The sequence below is a fragment of the Callionymus lyra genome, chromosome 12, assembly GCF_982586985.1.
Source record: "Callionymus lyra chromosome 12, fCalLyr1.hap1.1, whole genome shotgun sequence".
In the NCBI taxonomy this organism is placed as follows: Eukaryota; Metazoa; Chordata; class Actinopteri; order Syngnathiformes; family Callionymidae; genus Callionymus; species Callionymus lyra.
The window spans coordinates 26141128-26164303 of record NC_141829.1 but is presented as its reverse complement, the minus strand read 5'-3'; the positions used below and the strand labels follow the sequence as shown (position 1 = coordinate 26164303).

The 23176-nt window shown below is 38.3% G+C and overlaps 2 protein-coding genes across 3 annotated transcripts in view; one reads left to right on the top strand and one right to left on the bottom strand.

Annotated features, from left to right (window-relative positions):
* slc49a4 (solute carrier family 49 member 4) overlaps positions 1 to 10041 on the bottom strand; it is a 53836-nt gene extending 43795 nt beyond the window's left edge. The window contains exons 1-3 of the mRNA XM_087804322.1: positions 9633 to 10041; positions 4500 to 4593; positions 16 to 290 (exon numbers count right to left, since the gene is read on the bottom strand). Of these exons, the coding sequence (XP_087660448.1) occupies positions 16 to 290; positions 4500 to 4593; positions 9633 to 9927 (664 nt within the window). The 5' untranslated portion in view covers positions 9928 to 10041. The remainder of the gene's footprint in view (positions 1 to 15; positions 291 to 4499; positions 4594 to 9632) is intronic.
* Positions 10042 to 10251: 210 nt separating this feature from the next.
* hspbap1 (hspb associated protein 1) lies at positions 10252 to 22579 on the top strand. 2 transcript variants are annotated; one of them, XM_087804062.1, is made up of 8 exons: positions 10252 to 10301; positions 12928 to 13120; positions 13854 to 14038; positions 15185 to 15321; positions 16670 to 16841; positions 20658 to 20741; positions 20824 to 20934; positions 21630 to 22579. In XM_087804062.1, the coding sequence occupies exons 2-8, from the start codon at positions 12943 to 12945 to the stop codon at positions 22002 to 22004; spliced, it is 1242 nt and encodes a 413-aa protein (XP_087660188.1). In that variant the 5' UTR covers positions 10252 to 10301; positions 12928 to 12942; the 3' UTR covers positions 22005 to 22579. The 2 variants fall into 2 exon arrangements, with proteins under 2 accessions (XP_087660188.1, XP_087660189.1); XM_087804063.1 differs by lacking the exons at positions 10252 to 10301; positions 12928 to 13120 and adding an exon at positions 13654 to 13743.
* Positions 22580 to 23176: the final 597 nt, after the last annotated feature.

Sequence of the window (23176 nt, the reverse complement as noted above, 5' to 3'; positions counted from 1 at the left end):
GGGTGCTGCTCCTACCTGCATACATAACCAGCTGGATCTTGTCACGGATGGTGCTGTCGGTGGTTCCTGCTTCTGCCCACCGTGGGGTCGTCTGGTTGTTGTAGGGGGATGGGACCACTAGGGGTCCAACAATGAAGGAAGCAGCTCCTCCCAGGTAACTAAAGAGTGATGCCACGGCAGTGGCTGTGGCCCTTTGGTCAGGTGCGAACCATGTTGTGGAGAGAAATGGTCCACTGCTCATTATGGTGGGCCCCGCTAAGCCGTTCAGAAATTGACCTCCATGAATTAACCTGTAATGAAAATGAATTGCAGACAATTAAATGAGTGCAGACATGGTCTTAACCATGTTCTTAGTTATCAATTCTTACGTTTAAATTATTTTTAAACTGACATCTCATAAATAAGAAGATCAACTCTATAAGAGGTGATGCTGGTTTCGTTAACTCACAAAAAGGAAAATGTTTTAGAATAATTTGGTCAGATTCACCAAGGTCCTAGTTTTAGTCAATTCCAAATTTAATCTAGAATCTAGACTTCTATGGATTGTGGATAGTGATTTACTTTTCATTGTGAACATCAAAATGAAAACTGGTGTACAGGGTTGTTGTCTTGAATTTAAAAAAGAGTTAACATGAGAATGAAAATTACTATATAGCTTTAAACTGGGATCAAATGGCAGAAGAGAAGATGGTGTGAGGACAATAGTGGGAGCTTCAGAGCAAAATAAATACAAGAATTGAAAATTGAGGGAAAAATAAAAGAGGAGATTCAAAGGTTTATATCTTAACTGATAAAACGGACATACAAAAAAGGGGAAATAGACACAATCATGGATGTACTATACAGCTAAAAGTGTAATTGTTAACCCTTTTATTTTCTCTGGTTTAAGATGACCAGAAGGTCTGAAAATAAATGTGTTTGTGATATCCCTTGTGTTGCTTCCGAGTCAAGATCTACGGCCTCTCTCACTTCCAGAAATGCATATGCAGTAGTAGTTCAAATTAGTTTGTGACACCTGGAGTCTGTAGGATAAAGATAGTAATAATTCCAAAGTCAGTGTTTCTTTGCAACAGAATTAACAACAAAAGCCTCAAATAGACGAGAGCAGGTAAGCTTTTTAATGAAATAATATAACTTTAGGCTGACTTCAATCTGTAGTTACTTTCCTATACAGTGCAGTGATCACAGGATGGATGTGTCAGGGAAAATTGCCTCTAATGTGGCAGGTGATGAGGATGGATGACGAAGAAGAAGAGGACGAGTGGTCGCAGGAGAACGTGGCCAACGAGAGATGATTAAGATGATGAGTATTGATGAACCCTGTCAGGCTAAACATGATTGAAGAGGAGATCAAGAAGCTGTTGCAACACAAAACGTAATAGAGTCTCAGAGTGCCTGATCCATTTCGGTCGCCCATAAAGGCCACAGCAGCTCTGTCTGGAAATGACACCGATGTGGTCCTCTGAAGTAATAAGAGGCGTGGGAGGCTTGAGGTCCCTCAGACGGTCTGAGTGAGTCTGAGATGCAGCCGTCAGACACTCACTAATCACTTGGCTGCTGGTAGAGACGAGAAGTTACACGGGTGACACAAAGAGTTCAAAATGAAACTATGGCTCAAGTGCAGACTCATAACAGGAAGTTGCCGCTTCTGACCTGTGAGACCATTGCTTTCCATTTCATGTGTTGACTAAAGTGGGCAGATGAAAGTGAGATGTGAGAAACGCAAGACCAAGGCAGAGGAAGTTCCGTGATTTAGAATGTCTTTTCATTTTTCTTGTTAGATGTTGTAGAAAATAAACTTCAAACTTGAATCGACAATAGAACACAATGCCCTTAGATGAACCGGAGAAGCACCGAGCACAAACACTGAGCAGCAGGGTGACGGCTTTTGTCTGGACTCCTATCCTGTCTTCCAGGGATTAAGCAAGTCAGCTGTGTCCTTTAACGTCCTTTTCCCAAACTGGAGCAACGTTAACTTGGGTGACTTTTCTGTGTTTGTCGTAAAAGATGTGATCTGCTTTGCACTTAGTTCCCTCAGTTTAACAATTACTTGTGAGTCAAACGGAGCACTATTCAGAAAGCACACACTGACCTCTATGGGTGATCCCGCTCATTACATCCTTCTATTTAAAAATCAACAAACCCGACTTTTCTTTAAGCCTTGTTACTTCATTAACAAATGTATTTCCAACGAACATATTATAAAATGTTTTTTTTTTCAGAACAACAGCTAGCATAGTTAAATATGTTACCATTCTAAGTTGTTTATGGCAACAAAAAAAACTGTAAAAAAAAATATTTTTTTCCCAGATGTGATGCTTATCCCTAGAAAACTTTCTTCAGTTTCTCCTATGAAATGAGCAGGTTCTGCGAAGTCATATGACAGATGCGATTCCTTAATAAACTGCCCCAGCTCATCGACCCAGTAAAACACGTGGGAAGCACATATCTCGGGTAGTGTCTCGTACACATCAAAAAAGATGCAAGAGCTGCCCTGGTGCTTCTCTTCCTTGAGTCTTTGCCAGATGAGCAAACATCTCTCTAATAATGAAGTAGCCAGACGGCCTCAGAAGACCTGTATAAGCTATCTGTGATCTTGAAAGAAAAAGTCAAACGTGTCATCTATGCAATGGTCGAACAATATTTTCATTAGGTTAAAACTAATGGTAAAAAAAATAAAAATAAATAAAAATAAAAAAAAACACAATGTTGAGCTCAAGATTGGACCACATACAAGAATTTTTTTTTTTTTTTGTGTGTGTTTTATGTACGTTTTCTCCAGGTTGCTTTCATTAGCCCTTAGCTTAACCTTGGATTTTATCATTCATTTATAATTCATTATTATTTTCTGTGTGAGAAAAAACAGGTTTTAAATGTACTCAGGATGAAATATAAAGGAATCAATATATCCTGTTTTAGTGAAATGAATCGGAAAGAAAAATTGCTCAGTTTATGTGAACACGGTTGCCATCACAACACTTTATATAAAAAATAATATTTTAAACTCTCCTCATGCTGGCTGTGCAACACTGTTAGATTAGCTTCTTGCCGCGATAATAGACTTCTCCTTCTGGCTCATGAGACAAAGGGAATAAGAGATTAGGAAACAGAATTGATTTAATGCACTGAGAGAGGGAAAAATATTTTTTATGAACCCACAAATCTGTCAAAGCAAAAGTGAAATGCGTCCCAGTCAATGAAGATACAATTGTCTGTCTCTATTGATATTTCGTGATTTACTGTCTAATGAAAGGCTGAAGAGGAATCATTACAGAGCTCAGACAATGGTGTCACATTTTAAGAGGAATTGTAACAACCTTGGCTCTTTTTTCCTGTTAAAAGAGGAAGGTCTGCCCTGTTAACGATATATAATTGTTATGCTGACAGTTAACTTTTTAATTGCAGCACTTCACCATAGTCGGCCCAAAATACAGATTGATGTACATGTAGGTTGTTTTGTTTCTTGTGTGTAAATGAAAATAAATTCTCATATACACATATTGCATTGTATAAGGTTAAGTGCCGGAAATAAATGTGTATGATTCAATGCGTTTATCTCTCGGAGAGATATTTGCATTTTACACGAAAAAATGCATAACAGCCTTCTTTTGGCCCTGCAGAATGGTTGCCTTGGTGCTTGATCTGTTTTTTATCTTGTTATTTTCTCATTTAATTATTTTTGTTCTGTACTGACAACACAAAACAGGCATATTCATATGGCAATTAACATTTTTTTTATTCTGATTGATTGATTAATCTATCAATGTAGTCACAGGAAAATTCTTTATTTTTATACATTGTCTATATATTTTGCTAACATTGAGTAGGTCTCCATGTCCAAAAATGACCGACCTACCAGTGGGCATCTTATATTGGTCAATCGATACTGGAAGTTAAGACAAAGAAAAAAAGTGTCCTTTAGCGTGGTCAACAAGCGCCCCCCAGTGGTCTGAAAATGTTGCACGCCAAAAGTTTGCACTGCGTGTGACTAGAGGGGTTGGCAATTCAATTTCCTCTTGGGCCACATTATATACTGGGAGTGTTGTCAGGGGCCATCCATGTAAAAGAGGGGAGTGAAGAGCTAAAATGATAGAAAACTTAAACTACACTAGCACATTTACAGAGAGGCTTCAAGACAGGATACGTCTGTAAAAAGGACATTTTTTATATTCCTGCTACGTTCTTCAATGTAAATTCAGAAGTTAAAGTAATTGGATACTGACTTCATATGTTCAAAAGATGAGTGGTCCATAGGTTTCTTTAATTAGATCTACTAATGTGATCTACTGTAGGTTTTCTGAGAATAAATATTGAACAAACGAACAGTGTGGAAAAATATACAGTAAGTCATTTTTAATGTACATCTCAATTGTCATCGTCTCCATCCAAAATTACACACTTAAAAAGCATCAAAATACCTCCATGGTCCTTGTTTAGTAATAATAATGTTACAAAAACTTTGTTCCATCTAGGCAGAGAAAAAGGAGGATTATTCTCACCATCGTCTGAGGTGCAAGTCTGTCACTGGGATGCTCCGCACAGTCGATCCGAGCAACATAAGAAACCCTGAGAGGATGAGAGACACTCGCAGACCTAGAAGACAGAAGTACGGCAAATAAAGAAAAAAGGCATAAGCAGTCATAGTTTATACACAGTCATATACGGTGTATAAATGTCCATATATATATATATATATATATATATATATATATATATATATATATAAGGTATATGCGCTTTGTGACCCTGGTCTAGAAAGGCGCTATATAAATAGAGATTATTATTATTATTATTATATGGACATTACATAAATGATGTCTCTTTCATGTCTACACTGCCATTCTATTGGAGCCAATGTCAGAGTACAGAGTACTTTAAGGTTGAGTGTAAGAAAGAGTTGAATGGACAGAAAGGTGATGTAAATTGTAAATTTTAACTAAAATTAAATTAATATTTATTTAGCAGGCCATCTGAAGCCTGAGATGAAACACAACTCTGCTTCAAACTTTTTTCTTAGCAACAATAGTAAGCATTTCTAGGGCTTAAATGGTTAACCAAATAGTGCTTAAAGAATGGACGCGAGATTGGTATGGCTTTTCTTACTTATTTTAATAATATAAAAACGTTCAACTCGTTTTTATTAGTAATACTCTTTGACTAGTTTCCATTTTGTCAGTACAGTTTGTGGGCTCTACTTTTGCAATTATATAGTTCATAGTATATAAGTACTTTTGCAATTATATAGTTCATAGTATATAAGTACATAGTACAGTATTAAGGTAAGGTAAGGTAAAACTTTATTGATCTGAAAACTTTGGTCTCCTTTGGGAAATTGTTTTTTTTTCCAGTAGCCAATACATACAGCAATTTATTATTTTTTTTTATTTTTTTTTTTTAAATCAAAATAAAATAAGAACAAGAGAAATAAAGAGAAAGAACACAATTACACAATCTAAGTCTAAAGATAAAGACAAAGAACATAGATCAAAGAAAAACAACAAAGACAAAGGATACAAAGACTAACATAGAACAGAACATCCACATACTCTCACTCCACTCCTGCCCCCGAACTCAGAATTGTACAATTTAATAGCCCGAGGAATGAATGAATCCTTGAGTCTATTAGTTTTGCACCTGGGTAGGAGCATTCGTGCACTCATTCTGCTTCTCTGTTCACTGATGACAGTGTTCAGAGGATGACTGTCATCATCCATGATGGACAGTAGTTTGTTCAATGATCTCCTCTCAGCAACTGTCACCAGTGAGTCCAGCTTCAATTCCAACCACAGAGCCAGCCTCTCTGATCAATCTGTCCAACCTGTTGACACTCCTCTTGTACACATTTCCACCCCAACACACCACAGCATAGAACAGGACACTGGCCACCACAGACTGGTAGAACATTGTCTTCCGACATAATTTAGGGGCTAGGGTGTAACATTCTTATCAGGGAAAATTACACCAATTTCTAAATGAAGCAACGATTTTCTGGCTGGCTACTCCTGTTTCTATCAGAATAATTTAAAATTGCAAAGTATCAGTACTCATAAACTATGAGACCTACCACTCTTAAAATGAATCTCTATCTGGTTGAAGACTGCTGCTACCGCTGAAAGTTGTTGTTACAAATATCTTATTGTAAGTGACTAATGGAATGGTAGAATTTTGAACAATCTTGCAAACACGCATATGAAGTTGTTTTGCATTGTTAAAACGACAAATTGTGAGTTAAGGTACATTTGCATCTCTAAGATATTGCATATATCAATGGAGTATAACATTGTGTCCTCTCTGGAATCAAATTGTGATGCAGAAAAATGATGAGCTGTGGATATATTAGCAAGAAACTTACTAAATGGTGTTCAAATAAATTACTTTGAAAAGAAACTATAGGGAACATTTGTCTATATAAAGGAAAGGGTTATCTCAGGTAAAGCAAAGAAAAAAAAAGCTTGTTTTTTTTCTTTTTGCAACCTGTGTCAGAAAGTGAAGGCTCAGCTGTGGAGCTCAAGATAAGCCATTGCTGAACATTATACACAGAATGAGCCAAAATAAGATTACAAAGTAGAAATTAAATTTTTACCTCATTGCATAACGCACCATCAAGATTGATCCGGCCACAAAAACAAAGTTGGTGATTAAGGTTAGACCACAAATTTTAAATTCCTCAGTGATTGACATTGTTGTCATTCTCAATAGCAACTCTGGTCGTGTTTATCACCAACACAATTCTAAAGAGTCTCATCATTCCAGAGTCCAACGTACGTCCAACCCAGCTAGCAAAGACAACCATTCCTGTGTGTCACTATCGGTGTAATGTCATCTGATCACTAATTTAATATAGGAGGAGAAATTAGAATGTGGAGTCACAATTTCATGCCAACAGCTTTTATTTTAGTCCTTTTTTTGTTGATATACAAGTCCAACCGTCCTGAATTGTCACTTTTGTATTGTATTTGCGAATTAAATGCTGCCAAACAATCCTTTAACAACCTTTATCTTTATTTGCAAACTAAGATTACTGTGGCATGCTAGCCACTATATATAGCGTGAATAAAATGTTTATCATATCAGCTTAAATAAGATTTATTTGTCCTAAAAACTACATTAACCAAACATTTTTAAACAGCCACCATGCTTGTTGCAATTCAATTTGACTAATGCTTCACAGGCAAACCCAATGTTACTCAAGTATCCACAGAGATTACTTCATAGCAGTCAGTTATAGGATGGTTTCACAATTACACCAGGAATCAAAGAAAAACCCTCATGTTGATTTAGGGGTGGGGGGGTTTTCAGAGAAGTACGTTTCTTTTCGGAGTTACAAGCAAAAATGTATGTCCATATGACAATCGTGAAAAGCGCTAATTTTCTTCCCCGTCCACGTCCAAAAAGACGCTATTGAAAGCATCCAAATACCTCCATACTGCTTGTCCGTAATGTACCAGTGTAGACAGTAAACTCTATCAAGTGTTAGCATTTTTCTTCTGCTACAAACAAGCTTAAATATAGATTTGTTATCTCTTTTTGTGAACTATTGCTCTCATCATAGCTTCATTTCAAGAGAGACATTACAGAAGAGCAGTATGGAGCTATTTGGATGTTTTTAAATGTCTCTTTTTGGATTAAGAAAATAGAGTTCTGGTCGTCATATGGATATTGCTGCCTGTAATTAAAAAAAAAAAAGTATTACAGGGTTCCTGCCAGTGCCATTCAGCATAGCGTACACACAACATTTGGCCCTCAAAATGGAGGAAATAGTGTTTCAGTGCGAGTGTTACAAATTCCAGTTTCCCAATGCTCAGTGCCCCTACGCTGTGAAAAAATCCTGGTGAGACCCCTGGATTACTCAAAATATAATCCCATCCCATAGTCGACATGAGTGCGAGTAGAAAATTAGTGAAATTTAAACTTAAGATGTGTACGTTCATCTTAACAACAATTCCTAAGACTTTCGGTAGTGTTGAACCTCTATACTACTATACTATCTTTTCTTTTTCTTTTTTTTCATCATATGATCAGTGTATATAATGATAAATGTATAAATGTTTTCTATATTCAATGTCACTCTCCTAGGGTTTAGTTGTGAAACTAGCACATTAAGGTATTCAGTTGTATAAAATGTACTTACAAGTTTGTATTCAATTATTTTTAAATAAATTCTTGGCTTCAGATTTTAACACTTGTAAACATTTAATTTAAAGGGACCTTTCTGGACACTGTAGATTCTGTATAACTTTTAAACATCAATACACATTCAAACATTAAAACACATTCAAACATAATAAGCAGCAGCCTTAATTGGAGATGTACAAGTGTGTGTGATCTGGAGTATGTGTCTGTATCATTTCTGTTACACAAAAACTCTGCATAAAATATCCCTTTGTTGCTTTTCCTATTCATTTTTTTATGCTTAATGTGAGCTTCTTAGTCTTGTGACAAATTCATTTTCATGCTCTCTGCATAAATTATGCAAACAACCAATTTGTCATGAGTCACCGTCACAAGAAAACTTACGCAACATTGCCTTGTGAATCATATTATGGTTTTTGGATTGACGGAAATCTGCCTAGTGTTGCATCTATGCTACCACCTGACAGTCTGACCGGACATTTGGTTCCTCATGTGGTCAGCCAGATAGAAGACAAAGCGGGAAGGTGAGGTGAAGGGTTACTTATTTTACATGAGGTCAAGTGCTCTTTGTAAGTCTGCACTACACTAACGTTTTCTCAATTTTAAGGGTCCTTGACTCCTACACTTAAGTAAGAAAGTAACTTTTATTTGTATAACGCTTTTCCAGACCAGGGTCACAAAGCGCTTAAACAATCAAAACAATATTCAATAAAGTATATACTTTAAAGGGCAAGATAAAACTGATAACACAACAGGAAAAGCCTGAACAAATAAAAACATAAGTCACTCACTTGTGTCAAAGTTGTTAAGAGAAAATGTCTTAAGACTTTTAAAAAGATATATGATCCAGTCTAGACCAAAGGCGAAATTTCGCAAGTTTATCAATTTCTTCAGTCCTTTTGGAAATGGGGGTCAAGGGTTGTATATTGAAGCCACAGGGTTTAATCAAAGCCATGCAAGTTAAGGTGCATTTGGCTGGTGATGAAACTGCAATTGGCGCTTCTTCAGGTGCTCAATTGAGAACATTATCTTTCTCACATATTATTGTTCTCTCTAAAAAATAATTCATTTTGCTGAGGTAAGGAAAATATGAATTCCAAGGCAGAAATATGAAAAACATTGAGCTACTTTAGGATAAGTAAGTGTGACCTTAAAGGGCAACTATCTTATAATAGTCAAGAATCTAAAGACATCCAATATAATTGTATTCATCACTAATCAAAAATGTGTATTCATAAAGGACAATACCGTAAAACACCATAATATTCATCATTAACGTTTACGATTCTTCTGATTTGTCACGTGACATCAACTTGTATGACGTCTCCTCGGTTGTTCTTAGTGATCAATGTGAACAACATGAGAAAAACATTATTTGGGACCAAAACAAATCCGGGTCAGGAAACTCGAGATAAGAATTGAGTGATAACATAATCAGTTGTTGTCAAACTTGAGTGTCACTCCATCCAAACATGACACTGACCGTCACAGAAACTCACCTTTTTTGTCCATGAGCCACATAAACAAGATGAACGGGATGAACCCCACGGGTCCCCACAGGACCAACACAGCAATGTCTGACTTTGTGAAACCAAAAGCGTGAACCGCCGAATTCTGGATCGGACCCCAGAAGTTCCACACCATTCCTTGTAGAAGGCCGAGCAGCGAAAAGAGGGTCAGAACCAGCCATCTTCGTCCGTACACTCGGCTGTTTACTGGCGGGCTGTCAGTCTCTGCGTGTGACGGAACCAGCAACGGCTCTCTCTCGGCCTCGGTGCTCGAAACAGCACCCATGATGGCCGCTGTCTGGTCTAAAAGTCCAGATTTACTCTCGAACAATAACGGAGTAAAGTCAACTGGCTTCCTTTTCGAGCGACCATACAAACAAAAACACTGTCAGAGCCGCTGGCTCCTGCTAAACTTTACTGGGCATGCGCCAGCGGAAATGAAGCAAGCGTTTGAAACTGTCGTCACTTCGCCGCCATTTTGGCTTCTTGTTACGTTGGTTTAAGTGTGGTTTGTTATGGCAAGAAAGAGCCGTAATGGCGCAGTTACACAAAGGGGCGGGACGTATTAAATCAGGTGCCTTGCGCGAACTCGCACAATCACGTGACTTTTGTTTACTTCCGCATGTCACCTAACTACACTACTAACACGTGTTGTGGAAGGTGAGACCCATGTTTTTTTAGAAGCCTCACACATTTTATGCCATGCTGGAAATGTCTTTTTAAATGGGACCGAGTAGCAGACGCTTGCAGCTTGTTGTCCTTTTTCTTGTAGACGTCACTGAATACTTGACTCGACTTGAACATAATTGTTTAGCTGTTGCAATTTATGTGTAATATGTGTTTACAGATGTACTGTGTAGTTTTAATTTAACTTTCTGTTCTGGTAAGTGACTACAGATCTATCTTGCTATCGACGTCAAAGGGGAAGTTTAAAGGGGGAACACGAAACCAACACTTTCTTTTAGAATACAATTACAATTACAATAAACCTGGTACAGACTATTCCCAAATCATTCAAAATTGCCTCCCTGTATGTCCTTGAATATCTCTTATTTATGAGTTGCTGCAATCTTTTCTGTTGAGTTGGACAAGAGGACTTTGCTCTAAAAAAAACCCTTTACGTCTGTTTTTCGTTATTTAAATGTATTGTTGTTATGGAGTTGTGGAAAAGGAAATTAGATTACACTTGTGATGTTCAATCTGACAAAACAATACATTGTGGAAATATGTTGCATTGGAATGATCATCTCATTCCTCTTAATGTTTGTCTCTATTTGTGAGTCAGTCTACCAGAGGCCTATTGCACAAAAGTAGTATAAGGGATTAAGTCGGGCTATCTTGGTTATCCTGGCTCAATTTATCTATGATCCCGTTGCACAAAGTGGGATCGAAGAAAGTGGGATATGTTTTGACATCAGTTACCATGGAGATTTATTCTGTGCCTGCTCCAGACCAAGCTAAGTTCCAGGATCTAGAATGATCTCATCCATTATCTCAGTCCATAGTCACCACAAATCAATTAATATGTATTACACTGCACACTACACACTCCTAAACAATCAACTAGACCCTCTGTAATTATTAAAATATTTGTGATCATTAGTTCACATCATTTTAGAAACTGATTATCTTAGATAGTTTTTTACAATTTTCCACAGACTATACACAAACCATATAGATACGCGAAGAGTAACATGATGTTACTTTATTTAAGAAAAACCAAAGCAAAAAAAAACAGATTTGTGACCAACAGTCTGTAAAAATGGGCTTACAAAATGTTCTTTGCCTTTCAAAACTGAAGTCCCACAGAAATTAAAGATGCAGGAGCCTCCATGTAGGCCTGGTTACAATGATACTATTACTACTCATTTACCATTGCAGGCCATATTTAACTTTAGTTCTCAACTTAACGAAAATTATTAAAAACATACTGGTCCAGCCGACCACTGTCATCCTCCGGGAAAACGGCAGCATTGTCCCAGTCTGCTCTCAGTGATAGCACTGTAGGTGGCGCTCTTCTTCCTCATGCAGGCTTCAATTACCTGCATATCACATGTCAGGGCTAACACTCAATGGTTCCGGCACTGAAAGCCTTCAGTAGCCAAATCTCTAGGTAGTGCAAGAGATAAAAATTTCAAATCACCTCTGGATTGGAAGCCAAGACCTCATGCACTAAGGGCAAGGATCATACCACTAGACCATCAAACCATGAAACAAAACTGCATCCTGAGTTTAGAAGCATGAGCCAAATAGAACATGGTTTGAACCGGTATTACACTAAATGTTTCCTGTTTTTTTTTTTTATTTTGTCTTTGAGTTCTTCATAGGCTTCTAAAGGGATGTCTTGTTGCCCTTTTTGCTATAGTGCATCAGTGAATCAGTGATCGATCGCAGGGTCTAGTTGAGGAAGCTGTGTGTTGCGTTTATCCAGGATTGGTTTCACCTGGTTTGATGAATCCATTGCTGTGTCTCAAATCGCATACTAATCTTAGTATGCATCAGTTTAGTATGCATACTAACTAGTACGCAAATTCTCCGCAGATAGTATGTCTCAAATCAAACCCTGAAGCTACACACTAACCGGAAATCACATGACAGCTTCTTCTTCTACTTCTATTTAACGATGTTTCAAGCAGCTGTTTGAACGCTATCGCCGACACCTGCTGGCAGCACGTATTGCAACTTTGGAAAAAGAAATAAAGAAAAAATATGAGAATCTAAATAATCGCGAGATATTTAAGATGGTATCAGCAGCGAAGACGTGTTTATCCTCCTACTGCTGCTGAAAATACACATTTAAGTATATGCATATATATGCATTTATATATGACGTAACTTCCGTTTAAAACGTCACTAAAATGGCGGCTGTTTAGTATGGTTAGTGTCCATCGAACCATGCTAGTTTTGTGGGCGTGTTAGTATGCCAATTTAGTATGCATGGCGCACTAAATTTCGCATACTAAGAATTGAGACACACTAACGTACTAAAAATACTAACTTTTAGTACGCTAGTATGCGATTTGAGACACAGCACATGTCTGATCATCCTGGCTTGGCCTTTGTGCAACCAAGTAAGCCTGGACGCTCTTGTTTTGGATTCATCAAACCCAGCTTACCTACTTATCCTGGATGTCTCAATCCTACTTTTGTGCAATAGGCTTCAGGTGAAGGATAGAAGAGCGGGCCAGTGTTTTGGAGAAAGTGATTTTACAGATCAGATTCAACCTTTAAATCAGTGTGGCTTCCAGTATGTAGTTGATCACCAAATCTTTATGTTCCCCTTCAGATCATCTCCGACATCATGAACGCTTTCAGTCCAGAGCAGACTCAAAAAATCTTGCATGATCTCCAGCAACCAGCTGTCTTCTTAGGCATGACTCAAAACTGGCCTGCTCGCAACTGGACTTCAGATCACCTCAGTACTTGCCTAGGTGACAAACAAATACGATTTCGCCTCGGAAGATTGGCGAGCACTAACGGTAAGATGAAACAAAAGAAATGTTCCCTTAGCACAAATGTTCAAATTTGTAGCTGCTGCACAAGCCATAGTTACGTAAACATTGCTTATATAATAATAAAGAACAAAGAAAACTAATTTGCTTCATATTTAATGTTTCCAGGTCACAATCACAAGGTGATTCATCTCAAAAAGGCTTTGCAATTGAAAATAAAGTTTATTCTTGTTAAAGAGTTTTGAACAGTATCTGACTAAAAAGTGCCTTAAAGTCCAGACACAATTGTAAAAAGAGCTTTTGCTAACACATTTTTGGAAAATGTCTGTTTTCTTATTGTCATTCTAAGGATTTGTTTTTGGACAGCTGTTTCTGATAATACATCAGTTCCCACACTTAAGTCTGACAAGGGATCATTTAGGGATAAAACTGTGCTGCAGACAGGAACGCATACGAGAACTGGAGTCGTGTTAATGAGCCATAAACATCAAATAAGAATCATCTCTAATCCCATCTGGTCTATTTTGCATTCTATTTGCCTCTAAATCAGCTCCAGTAATGATTTTTACTTTGACAAATAACTAATAAAACCACAAGGGAGTCCTACCAAATAATGAGCTTTCATGTTTTTTTGCTGCCACAGTTGAGAGGTAAGCTAAATGCATTATATACCACTTATGCTTAGATTAAGTAAAAACCGCAACTAAATCGTGCCCGCAGGGATTTATTTTTTCATATGAGATGTTTTATTTTCTTTCAGCTCCTCTCTTTGAAACCCAGTGTGCCTACATAGAAGCTTCCTTGGGACAGTTTCTTAACTGGATCCAAAAGCAAACTGGGGCAGATGTTGGGGATTTCTGCAAATACCCGCATTCTGAATACTGGGCCTACGGGGACTACAAGTACATTGCTATGCTGTTTGAAGACCGACCAGAGATGTTCGAGGTATTCGTTGTTGCTTTCTGATTAAATGGCATGAAAATGAGTGTCATCTCGGGCCGTGTAGTGTCGAGGAACGTTTTAAATGTACTTAAATTAAGGGAATAAAATACAAAAGTCAGAGAACCATGGACAAAATGCTATATTTTATGAGAGTGACATGATTAAGTGAACCAATGATAAGTGCAGTGCATTTGATTGTTTCTATTTTTCACAATACAGATTGTATCACACCTATAAAGTAGAAATTAAGATTTTTTAACAGGATGTGAAGCAAGCATTTGTTGAAAATCTAATATTAAAATGAATTCAAATGCCCACATGGTGCTCAGAAGTCGAGCATTCTGGTTCTCTCTGTCATACACTTTTTGCAAACACATGTTAGAGGCGAAAAGGCAGGAAAAGAACGATCATAAGGCATTGAAAAGTCTCACCAGTCTCACAACCCTGAATACATATTTTGTCTCACTCTTTGCGAGAGAAACGGCGAGTTTAGCCATTGTCATTCCTTGACAACTAATTTAGTCATGAGATGATTGAAAAAATAAAATATGAATGGAAAATATAATAATGAATATTTTTAAAAGAAGGCCTATTTTCTTTTCATACAGTATGTGCATATTTGCACATTTTCAATTATTTGTTCTCTGAAGGGAGAAATACATTAAGATGTCATTGTCTCTCTAAGCTAATTCACTCTATCCTTTATTTCAAAGATAAAATTGTATTGGTACCTGCAATTATCGCCCACTGACATTCACGCCTCAAATGCATCCAGACGGGCTGATGTAGGCTTTTACAGGATAAATAGTGTTGTGTTAACGAACACCTCAATGCTAGATTGAACAGTCTGTCATTTACAGCTCCCGCATTCATGGAAATGACTTCATTAGCCAGAACGTTACACCTTTGTGCACTGACAACAGGAGACAGGCGTTGAAATACAACAATATTGTTCAGTCTGTCTGCACAGAGAAGCCTAAATAATGAGTCGTGTCAAAGACGCTGAAGTGTGTTTCTTTTCTCTGCTGGTCTGTATAATAAAAATACTTCTCATTAAAAATAGATTGACAATTGAGATGAATAATGACAATTTTATATATTAATTGCGTCTATTTTCATGGTAATGACGCATCTTTTTGGGTTCCGAAGGATGTGAAGTGGTCTGAATTTGGATTCAGTGGACGGAATGGAAAAGAGAGTACCTTGTGGATCGGGAGCAAGGGAGCCAACACCCCTTGTCACCAGGACTCTTATGGGTGCAACTTGGTGCTGCAGGTGCAAGGACTGTGAGTTGAGTTAGACTAAATGTTTCATCTGTTTAGTTGACCTCAAAAATAAAGACCACACTAGGCAACGACACAAGAAACAATTGTATGTACATTTTAATAGTATTATCATTTTTAATCAATGCTTTTGCTGAATGTTAAAATACATTTTGAATACATTTTAACTTTATCTCACCTTAACCTGGTAATAGGTAGGGCACTTTGACATTTAACACAAACATATTAAATTATAATTTTTTCATGTCATTGTCTGTCTGAACTGTACTTCATTGTTATTGCTGTATGAGTACATCGTAATTAGAAATTTATTGATTTCTTTGTGGATTTTTATATTAAGTCATGTGAAATGAGCTTCTTGGCAGATGTATCTGGTGTTTCAGTACCTTTCTCTTTCCTTACCGACTATAGAGTGGAACCTTTGCATTTAAATCAAATTTAAATTTCCCAATCAATGAAAAAAACTGTGGAATCCATTACCTTGGGTGAGCTCATTGATGTGGTACTTGAATATACTTCTCTCTGTCCTTTTTTTTCTGTCAAGTGTGTAGATATCATAACTTTAATTGATCTGAATCCTGTCAGAAATAAAGGACAAGTCACATTCCAAGGAACAAAGCTTGTCTCTCCCACTGTAATCATCTCCTCACTGTTTTCTATTGATCCAAGTTGGAATGAAATCCAGTTGAAGCCTCTGTGCTGTACCGTTGACATGTGTGGTCAGAAGAAGCTGATCAATCAAACTGGGGCTGAAATCTCTTTAAGAAGTCACAGTAGAATTTAGTTTCCTATAGTCTTACTTTCTCACACTAAGGTTCAAGAAGTCGTACACAAATGCACAATGTCTTGGGTTCATACAACTGTAATAGAAACTAGACAACTAAGACACTCGGATTTTCTTCTCTCTCAATGGGTTGGAGACATAGTCCAATGTGCCCTGGCCAGTGTCGGGAGTAACAATTTATCAGAATTGATACTCGTAACTTCGCTCACCATCATTCAGTTAGATTTGCTCATTTGTCAGAGTTTCATGTGAAAGGTTGATGATTCAATACCCTCATCCAGTTTTATTTATTTATTTATACAATTCTATTTGTATTCATACACAATCATGAATAGAAGTTTATATTTCAGAGGTTAGTAGCTGTTACTGGGAAGGTCATCATAGTATCTTGTCCAGCTTCCACCATTGTTGAGGTCAACAGTCCGTGTCCCCACTGTAGACAGTTTTGACCTGGGACTGCTTCCTCCTCATGAGCCGTCAAAAAGTGATCCAGAATAATTTTTAAGGCTGAACAAAAATGTGTGCACCTAATACTTTTTGTTCCCTTTATGGAACCTCTTTCAACAGAAAGCGCTGGCACCTGTTTCCTCCAGAGGACACATCCAAACTTTACCCCACTAGGATCCCCTACGAGGAGTCCAGTGTCTTCAGCAAGGTGGATGTTCTCCACCCAGACCTGAGAAGGTTCCCTGCTTTTCACTCGGCCAGAGTCCACTCAGTCACCCTGGAACCTGGACAGGTAGGACGATAAAGAAAATGTTGTTTGACACTAAAAACAAAAATATAGAACCAAAGCTCTCCTAATTTGTATTAAAAATCAATTTAGTTAAGAATGACTCATGACTAGGCATCGACAAGCATCCAGCTTTTCTCAAGGAAAAATCTTGCCAGGCTGATTAGTGTCTAGACAATGTTATAAAAAATATTGAAAATTAAAGCTTAAAAAGAAAATAAATGAAATCTGCTCTATTGGTGGTCTGCTTTCAGTTGGAATTTGTCTTTGCGTTATGAATTTTGTTAAAGTCTTTCCTCTTGATTTGGATCATCACTCGTATCATCCCCTAGAGCAGAGTCCACCAACCTTATTGCAACTACAAGCTATTTCAAAACAACTTAATTATATATAGTTATGGATGATGAATGATATTCCTCTAATACACTAGTCACGTGTTTGATTCTTCAATAATTACCAACGGGGCAAGATCATAACATAATATATTAAAACATAATAAGATGGTTATTCTATGAAAATGAAAACACAATTCAGACAGTAAAAATCAAAACCATGTACAAATATATTATGTGCAGCACAGAACAAAATGCTTTACTCACCTCAAACTGGCTCAGTGTTCTTCAAAGAGATGTGATCTGCATTGTACTGTGTGTCAGAAAATGTTTAAACTTTTCGGGCAGTAGCTGTTCTTGGGGTCTTTTGCTGCCATTTTGTTTTCATCATGAGTCCATGAGGGTTATAAGTGTAACGATACTTTGCATTTTAATTCACCCACTTAGATTGTCATGTTGGGGCTGCTGGAAAGAATTAGCCCAACAAACCTCAGGATGCTAGTGAGACAGTATTGATTTGATCAAGAGACCATTATTATTGTGCATTCAAGCAGATTTGTTTGTCGCCACTTTAGTTTGTATGCTGCTGAGAAACAAAAGTATATTCATGATATGGACATGGAATTGAACTGGAGGCATCAGACAACTATTTATTTCACTTTCCTATTTTGTCTGTTGGACCGAATCTATCTCGAGTGATGGATGGAGGTGTTTAGCGATTATGCAACAGTGCGCTTTTGACAGAAAGGCAATAACCATAAAATATACGAGGTTATTGCTTCTTAAGCTCTCAGCGTGTAAACGTAGCAGAATTTATTTGTTGTGCTGTCTCTCTCTGCCGAGCTCGTGACCAGAGTCCCAATAAAAGCCAGCCTTCGCTCTGCGTCAGATGGGTGGCTTTGAAAGGAAGGTGAAGGCGAGTGGCGTCTGGGCTCGGTCAAGGCAGTCCGGCGGCTGCTACTGTCAGCGGGTCCTCTATTGGAGGAAAACTCAGCAACCTGTCTGAGGTCATTCAAGGGCTATACACTGTGTTCCAATTTATTACTCAAATTGTATTTTTCTCCGATTTTCCTAAATAGTCGATCAGTCAGCATAATTGTCAAGTCATCAACTGTTATTTAATGAATTCGAAAGTTATTGAACAAACCTCCAAACAATAACTGTATTTTTTTAAAGAATAATAAAACTTAAAATTCATTGTTCCAAATTATTACGCAAGATAGAGTTTTATAACATTTTATATGTTGTTAATAACTGAAAATGCTCATCGATCAATCAAGATCATCTTAACAGGTCAAGTTACATTTGAACATAGCAGCTTCACAATTCTTCTTTTTGGACAGTTTCTGCTTGGATTTCTTTGCAGGATGTCAGAATTGCCTCCCAGTGCTGCTGTTTGGATGTGGGACCCTCGTAGATCTTTTGCTTGAAGATGCTCCAAAGGTTCTCAATAGGGTTGAGGTCAGGGGAGGATGCCCATAGCAGCCAATGATGCAGAGGTATTCCATGCAGCATTCAGATAATTTTGTTACGGAAAGCACGGTTCTTTCTTTTTTACCATGGAAGAAAGCGGTCAGTCAGAAACTCCACATACTTTACAGAGGTCATTTTCACACCTTCAGGGACCTCAAAGGGGCCCGACCAGCTCTCTCCCCATGATTCTGCCCCAAAACGTGACTCCGCCACCTCCTTGCTGACGTTGTCCTTGTTGTGACATGGGGGCCGTCCACCAACCATCCACTACTCCATCCATCTGGACCATCGAGGGTTGCACAGCACTCATCAGGGAACAAGACCGTTTGAAAATGAGTCGTCATGTATTTCTGGACCCACTGTAGCCGTTTCTGCTCGTGAGCATTGTTTATGTGTGGCCGAACAGAAGGTTTACGCACAACTGCAAACCTCTGGAGGATCCTACACCTTGATGTTTGTGGGACTCCAGAGGCACCAGCAGCTTCAAATATCGGTTTGATACTTTGCAGTGGCATTTGAGCAGCTGCTTTCTTAATCCGATGTTTTTGTCTGGAAGAAAACTTCCTCGTTGGGCCTTCATCTGCACAAAACTGTTAACAGTACGATGATCGTGCTTAAGTTTTCATGAAATATCTAAGGTTTTCATAGCTTGCCCAAGGCATTGAACTATTTCACGCTTTTCAGCAGCAGAGATCCTTTTTCTTTCCCATATTTCTTGGAAATGGTCATCTAGCTTAATAATGTGGAACAGCCTTCATAAGTATTTTTTCCTTAATTGGGTTCATCTGGCAAACTAATTGATAACAGGTGTCTGAGATTGATTTCAGTGATCCAAAGAGACCCTGGGACACAATACTGTTCTTGAATGGAAACTTTTTTAATTTTATAACACTTAAATACAATTTGCGTAATAATTTGAAACACAGTGTAATAATCTGGTTTCTAACGGTCATGTAGCTGCAGCAGTGAAACCAATTAAGTTGTGACATTAGCCAAAGAAATGAAGCACATGCTGGTTGATAAACTCTTGTTCTGACCCACACTACTGCTCTTCACTGTGGAAAGTCTCAATCATCATAGAACAGCCTTTAGGACAAAGTACACACTTTTATTTCTTATTAAAAATTAAACAGAAGTTTAAAAAACAAAATGACTACATGGTGTTCTTATTACTTATATGTGATCTCGCAACATTCCTTTAACCGCTTGATGATCATTAGCATCACATCTAGGGACATTTTTAAGCAGTTTTGCTGCCATCTTATGCAAGCATAAGGTTCTGCCATGAGCCTCCCATACCAGAGCTTGTGCATTTTTTTAAATTTAATTTGGAAGGTGTTCTGCACACTCCTATCTATTGTCAATATTTACTCACTGTCACTCAAATAATTGAATGTTTTTAGTTAATGTGAGACAGAGAGTCAGATTAGGTAAAAATATAATATAAGAATAATATATATAATCGTGGATCATTGTTAGAATTTGCATTTGACCAAGCAAGTCAACACACAAATGAGTCGACACAAGTGGACAGTAGTCGGTAACAAGAAAGTTAAATAAACAACTTTCTCTAACCGAAAGCTGCAGAAGATTTCATCTAACTAATCTTTAATCGTGTTTGTTCAAAACAGGAACATGGATCCCTAAAGTTTACCTAACTAATAAGGTAATGAAAATGTTAGTAAGGGGAAAATTACCTCCTGAACCGCTCAAATAAACATAGAGATGTTTAGACATGTTAAAGAAGGGTAGAGACAGGGAAAGCTCAAATAAAGTTAGGAATAATTCAATTTTTAGCTTTTTAATTAATTTGTTTGACTTGAAAAATGGTTGCCTATGAGTTATTCTATTTAATTTAATTTTTATTCTTTTGAGACTTGGGTTGTGATGAAGGTGAAGATCACCATCTAGTGGACGCTCGTTAGAACGTCGCTTCACGTCCACAATAAAACAAATGTATTAAGACTGAGTTGATGGAATAATATGAGTAATAGAATATAACGTGTGTCATCATCAGGTACTGTTCGTCCCCAGACACTGGTGGCACTACGTGGAGTCTGTGGATGACATCACTGTCAGCATCAACTCTTGGATTGAGTTGGTGAGCAGAGCAAACGTGACCTCGACCTCCTGGTATCTCTCGCTGTCATCATGATCTAAAACAAGCTCTCTTGTCTGTGTAGGAAGAAGACGACGTGGCCAGGGTGGGTGAGGCAGTGACCAGAGCTGTGGTGTGTGCGCTCAAGTCCGCACCGTGTGAGGACAACAGTGACGCCTGGCTCAACCCTACCGAGGTACCACTAGGTGGCGTTGTGACGGTTTAGTGCAGACCTGAGCAAAGTGTGGTCTGGGGGCCAAATGTGTCCCTTTAATTGTATTGATCGCTGTTGAGATCAAAGATCATGTAGGATCAAACAATTGTATTTCTATTATTCACTACTATTCTCAAAATATGACTAGAGTTTTTTTGGTCATGTTTGTTTATAAAAAAAAAAGACATTTGGGAAAAATGTGCTTTTATAAAGTCATATAAAAAAACATATTTAGCATGATTTTATTTTTATAACTTGATTTTGTACTTTTCGTTAATTTACTTTTGCTTGATGGCCCCCCACACGAGCCGCTGTTTAAATTGTGGCCCCTGAGGATATTTAATCGACCACCACTGCTTTAGTGCATCCACACAAGAGACACACCAGTGTAAACAGTGTTGGGGAAAATCATATATATATTTTTTTTTTTATCAAGAAACTATAAAAGTACCCATAAATTGTATGTGTTGTTGTGGAATACAGCACATAAAATGATGTAAATAAATGTAAATAAAACAGGCAGTAATGCACTACGTTCAGTTTGCTTTTGTCCAAAATCTGAACTAGAACTATCGTTCAGTAAACACGTTCAGGCACAACACTGAGTGTAACACACACAATATTGCAGAGACATTGTGTGTTACAGTACAACGTGTTGATGTTAGTTGTGTCTGCAGGCCGGAGTGACGCCCCACCAGGACAACATGCGGTACTTGGACCTGGCGGTGAAGAGCTGTGCCCAGAGGCCAACTCACACCCATGACCTCACAGAGCGCACTCCAGTCAAACGAGACTCCAGAGGACTGCTGCGGAAGAGTTGCGACTCTGCCAGGGGAGACCCTGCTGTTCCTTTTGGTCCACATCTGGCACCAGTGTGTGTCTGTGACACTCCGTCCAGTGAGGCTTCTTCCAGCCGGCTGAGCGGCTCCACTTCAGAGAAGGAGCCGGACCCTCAGCAGCCCACTCTGACCACTAATGACCTGCTGGAGTGTCTCCTCCATCCTGACGTCATTGCTCGGGTCACTCGGCTCCTGCTGGACAACAGGAGGTGACCTCACCACTCCAGCTGCAAGTTAACAACGTGATTATATCCACACAGTTTACCACATTGATTGTGGTTAGCTGTTGGTTGCTGGTGCCAATCCCAGCCACATTGAGTTCCCTCACTAAAGCGGACAGAAGGCACTCACTGACCATTTCATTGTGACCACTGATCATTAGGATGGGTCAGTGGGATACAAAGTGCAGCAATATTTAAAGAAAAGTTTTCATTGGAGAATATAAAGTTCCTCAACAAAACACCAGTGGGTCAATAATTAATGGTGTGCTGGTGAAAAGCATTCCTAATAAAAAGTCATATAAAACAAAAACTCGTAGGAAAAACGTTTCTAAGAACAATTTAATTGCAGCAAATATCTATATGTTACAAATATCTGTAATTGTAACATTGTTTTTTTTTTTTTTTTTAAATGAGTCGTTTGATTGATGAGATAATAAGTGATTAGTAAGTAGTAAGAGAGTTCCTGTTTTTCCTTCATAAACTAAAGGGAAGTTATTTTAACTTACCGGTATGTCATGTGTAACTGTTTTCATGTGTCAAAAAAAATAAATATATTTTTTTATTGTCTTCTTGATTTTCAGGCATTTTCTTGTGGTGGTCACATGCTCTTGATGATTTATTAATATGTGTCGATAATACGTTCGATAATATGTGACGTTCCAGTCCCGAAAAAGATCCGGATGAGCGAGCTGAACGATTACAGACCGGTGGCACTGACTTCACAGCTGATGAAGACACTGGAGCGGCTGGTCCTCAAACATTTCAGGCCAAAAGTCCAGCACACACAAGACCCGCTGCAGTTTGCCTACCGGCCAGCAGTTGGTGTAGAAGATGCCATCCGACACCTCCTGCATCGGACCTACTCCCACCTGGATAAAGGAAGCGGCTCAGTGAGAATCCTGTTCCTGGACTTTTCTAGTGCCTTCAACACTATCCAGCCCACTCTGCTGCAGGACAAATTGACACAGATGCATGTGGACCCTGGTCTGGTCTCCTGGATTACGGATTATATATCTGATCGACCACAGTATGTCAGGCTGAAGGACATCACGTCTGACACTGTGGTGTGCAGTACAGGAGCACCTCAGGGGACAGTACTGGCCCCTCTCCTCTTCACCATCTACACTTCAGACTTCTGCTACAACTCAGAGCTGAGTCTCGTCC

Excerpts from the sequence above, each read along its gene's own strand:
- hspbap1 (XM_087804062.1), top strand. The coding sequence starts at position 12,943 with ATGAACGCTTTCAGTCCAGAGCAGACTCAAAAAATCTTGCATGATCTC. Across the intron at positions 13,121-13,853 it reads AAGATTGGCGAGCACTAACG|CTCCTCTCTTTGAAACCCAG; the intron begins GTAAGATGAAAC and ends ATTTTCTTTCAG. Across the intron at positions 14,039-15,184 it reads ACCGACCAGAGATGTTCGAG|GATGTGAAGTGGTCTGAATT; the intron begins GTATTCGTTGTT and ends TGGGTTCCGAAG.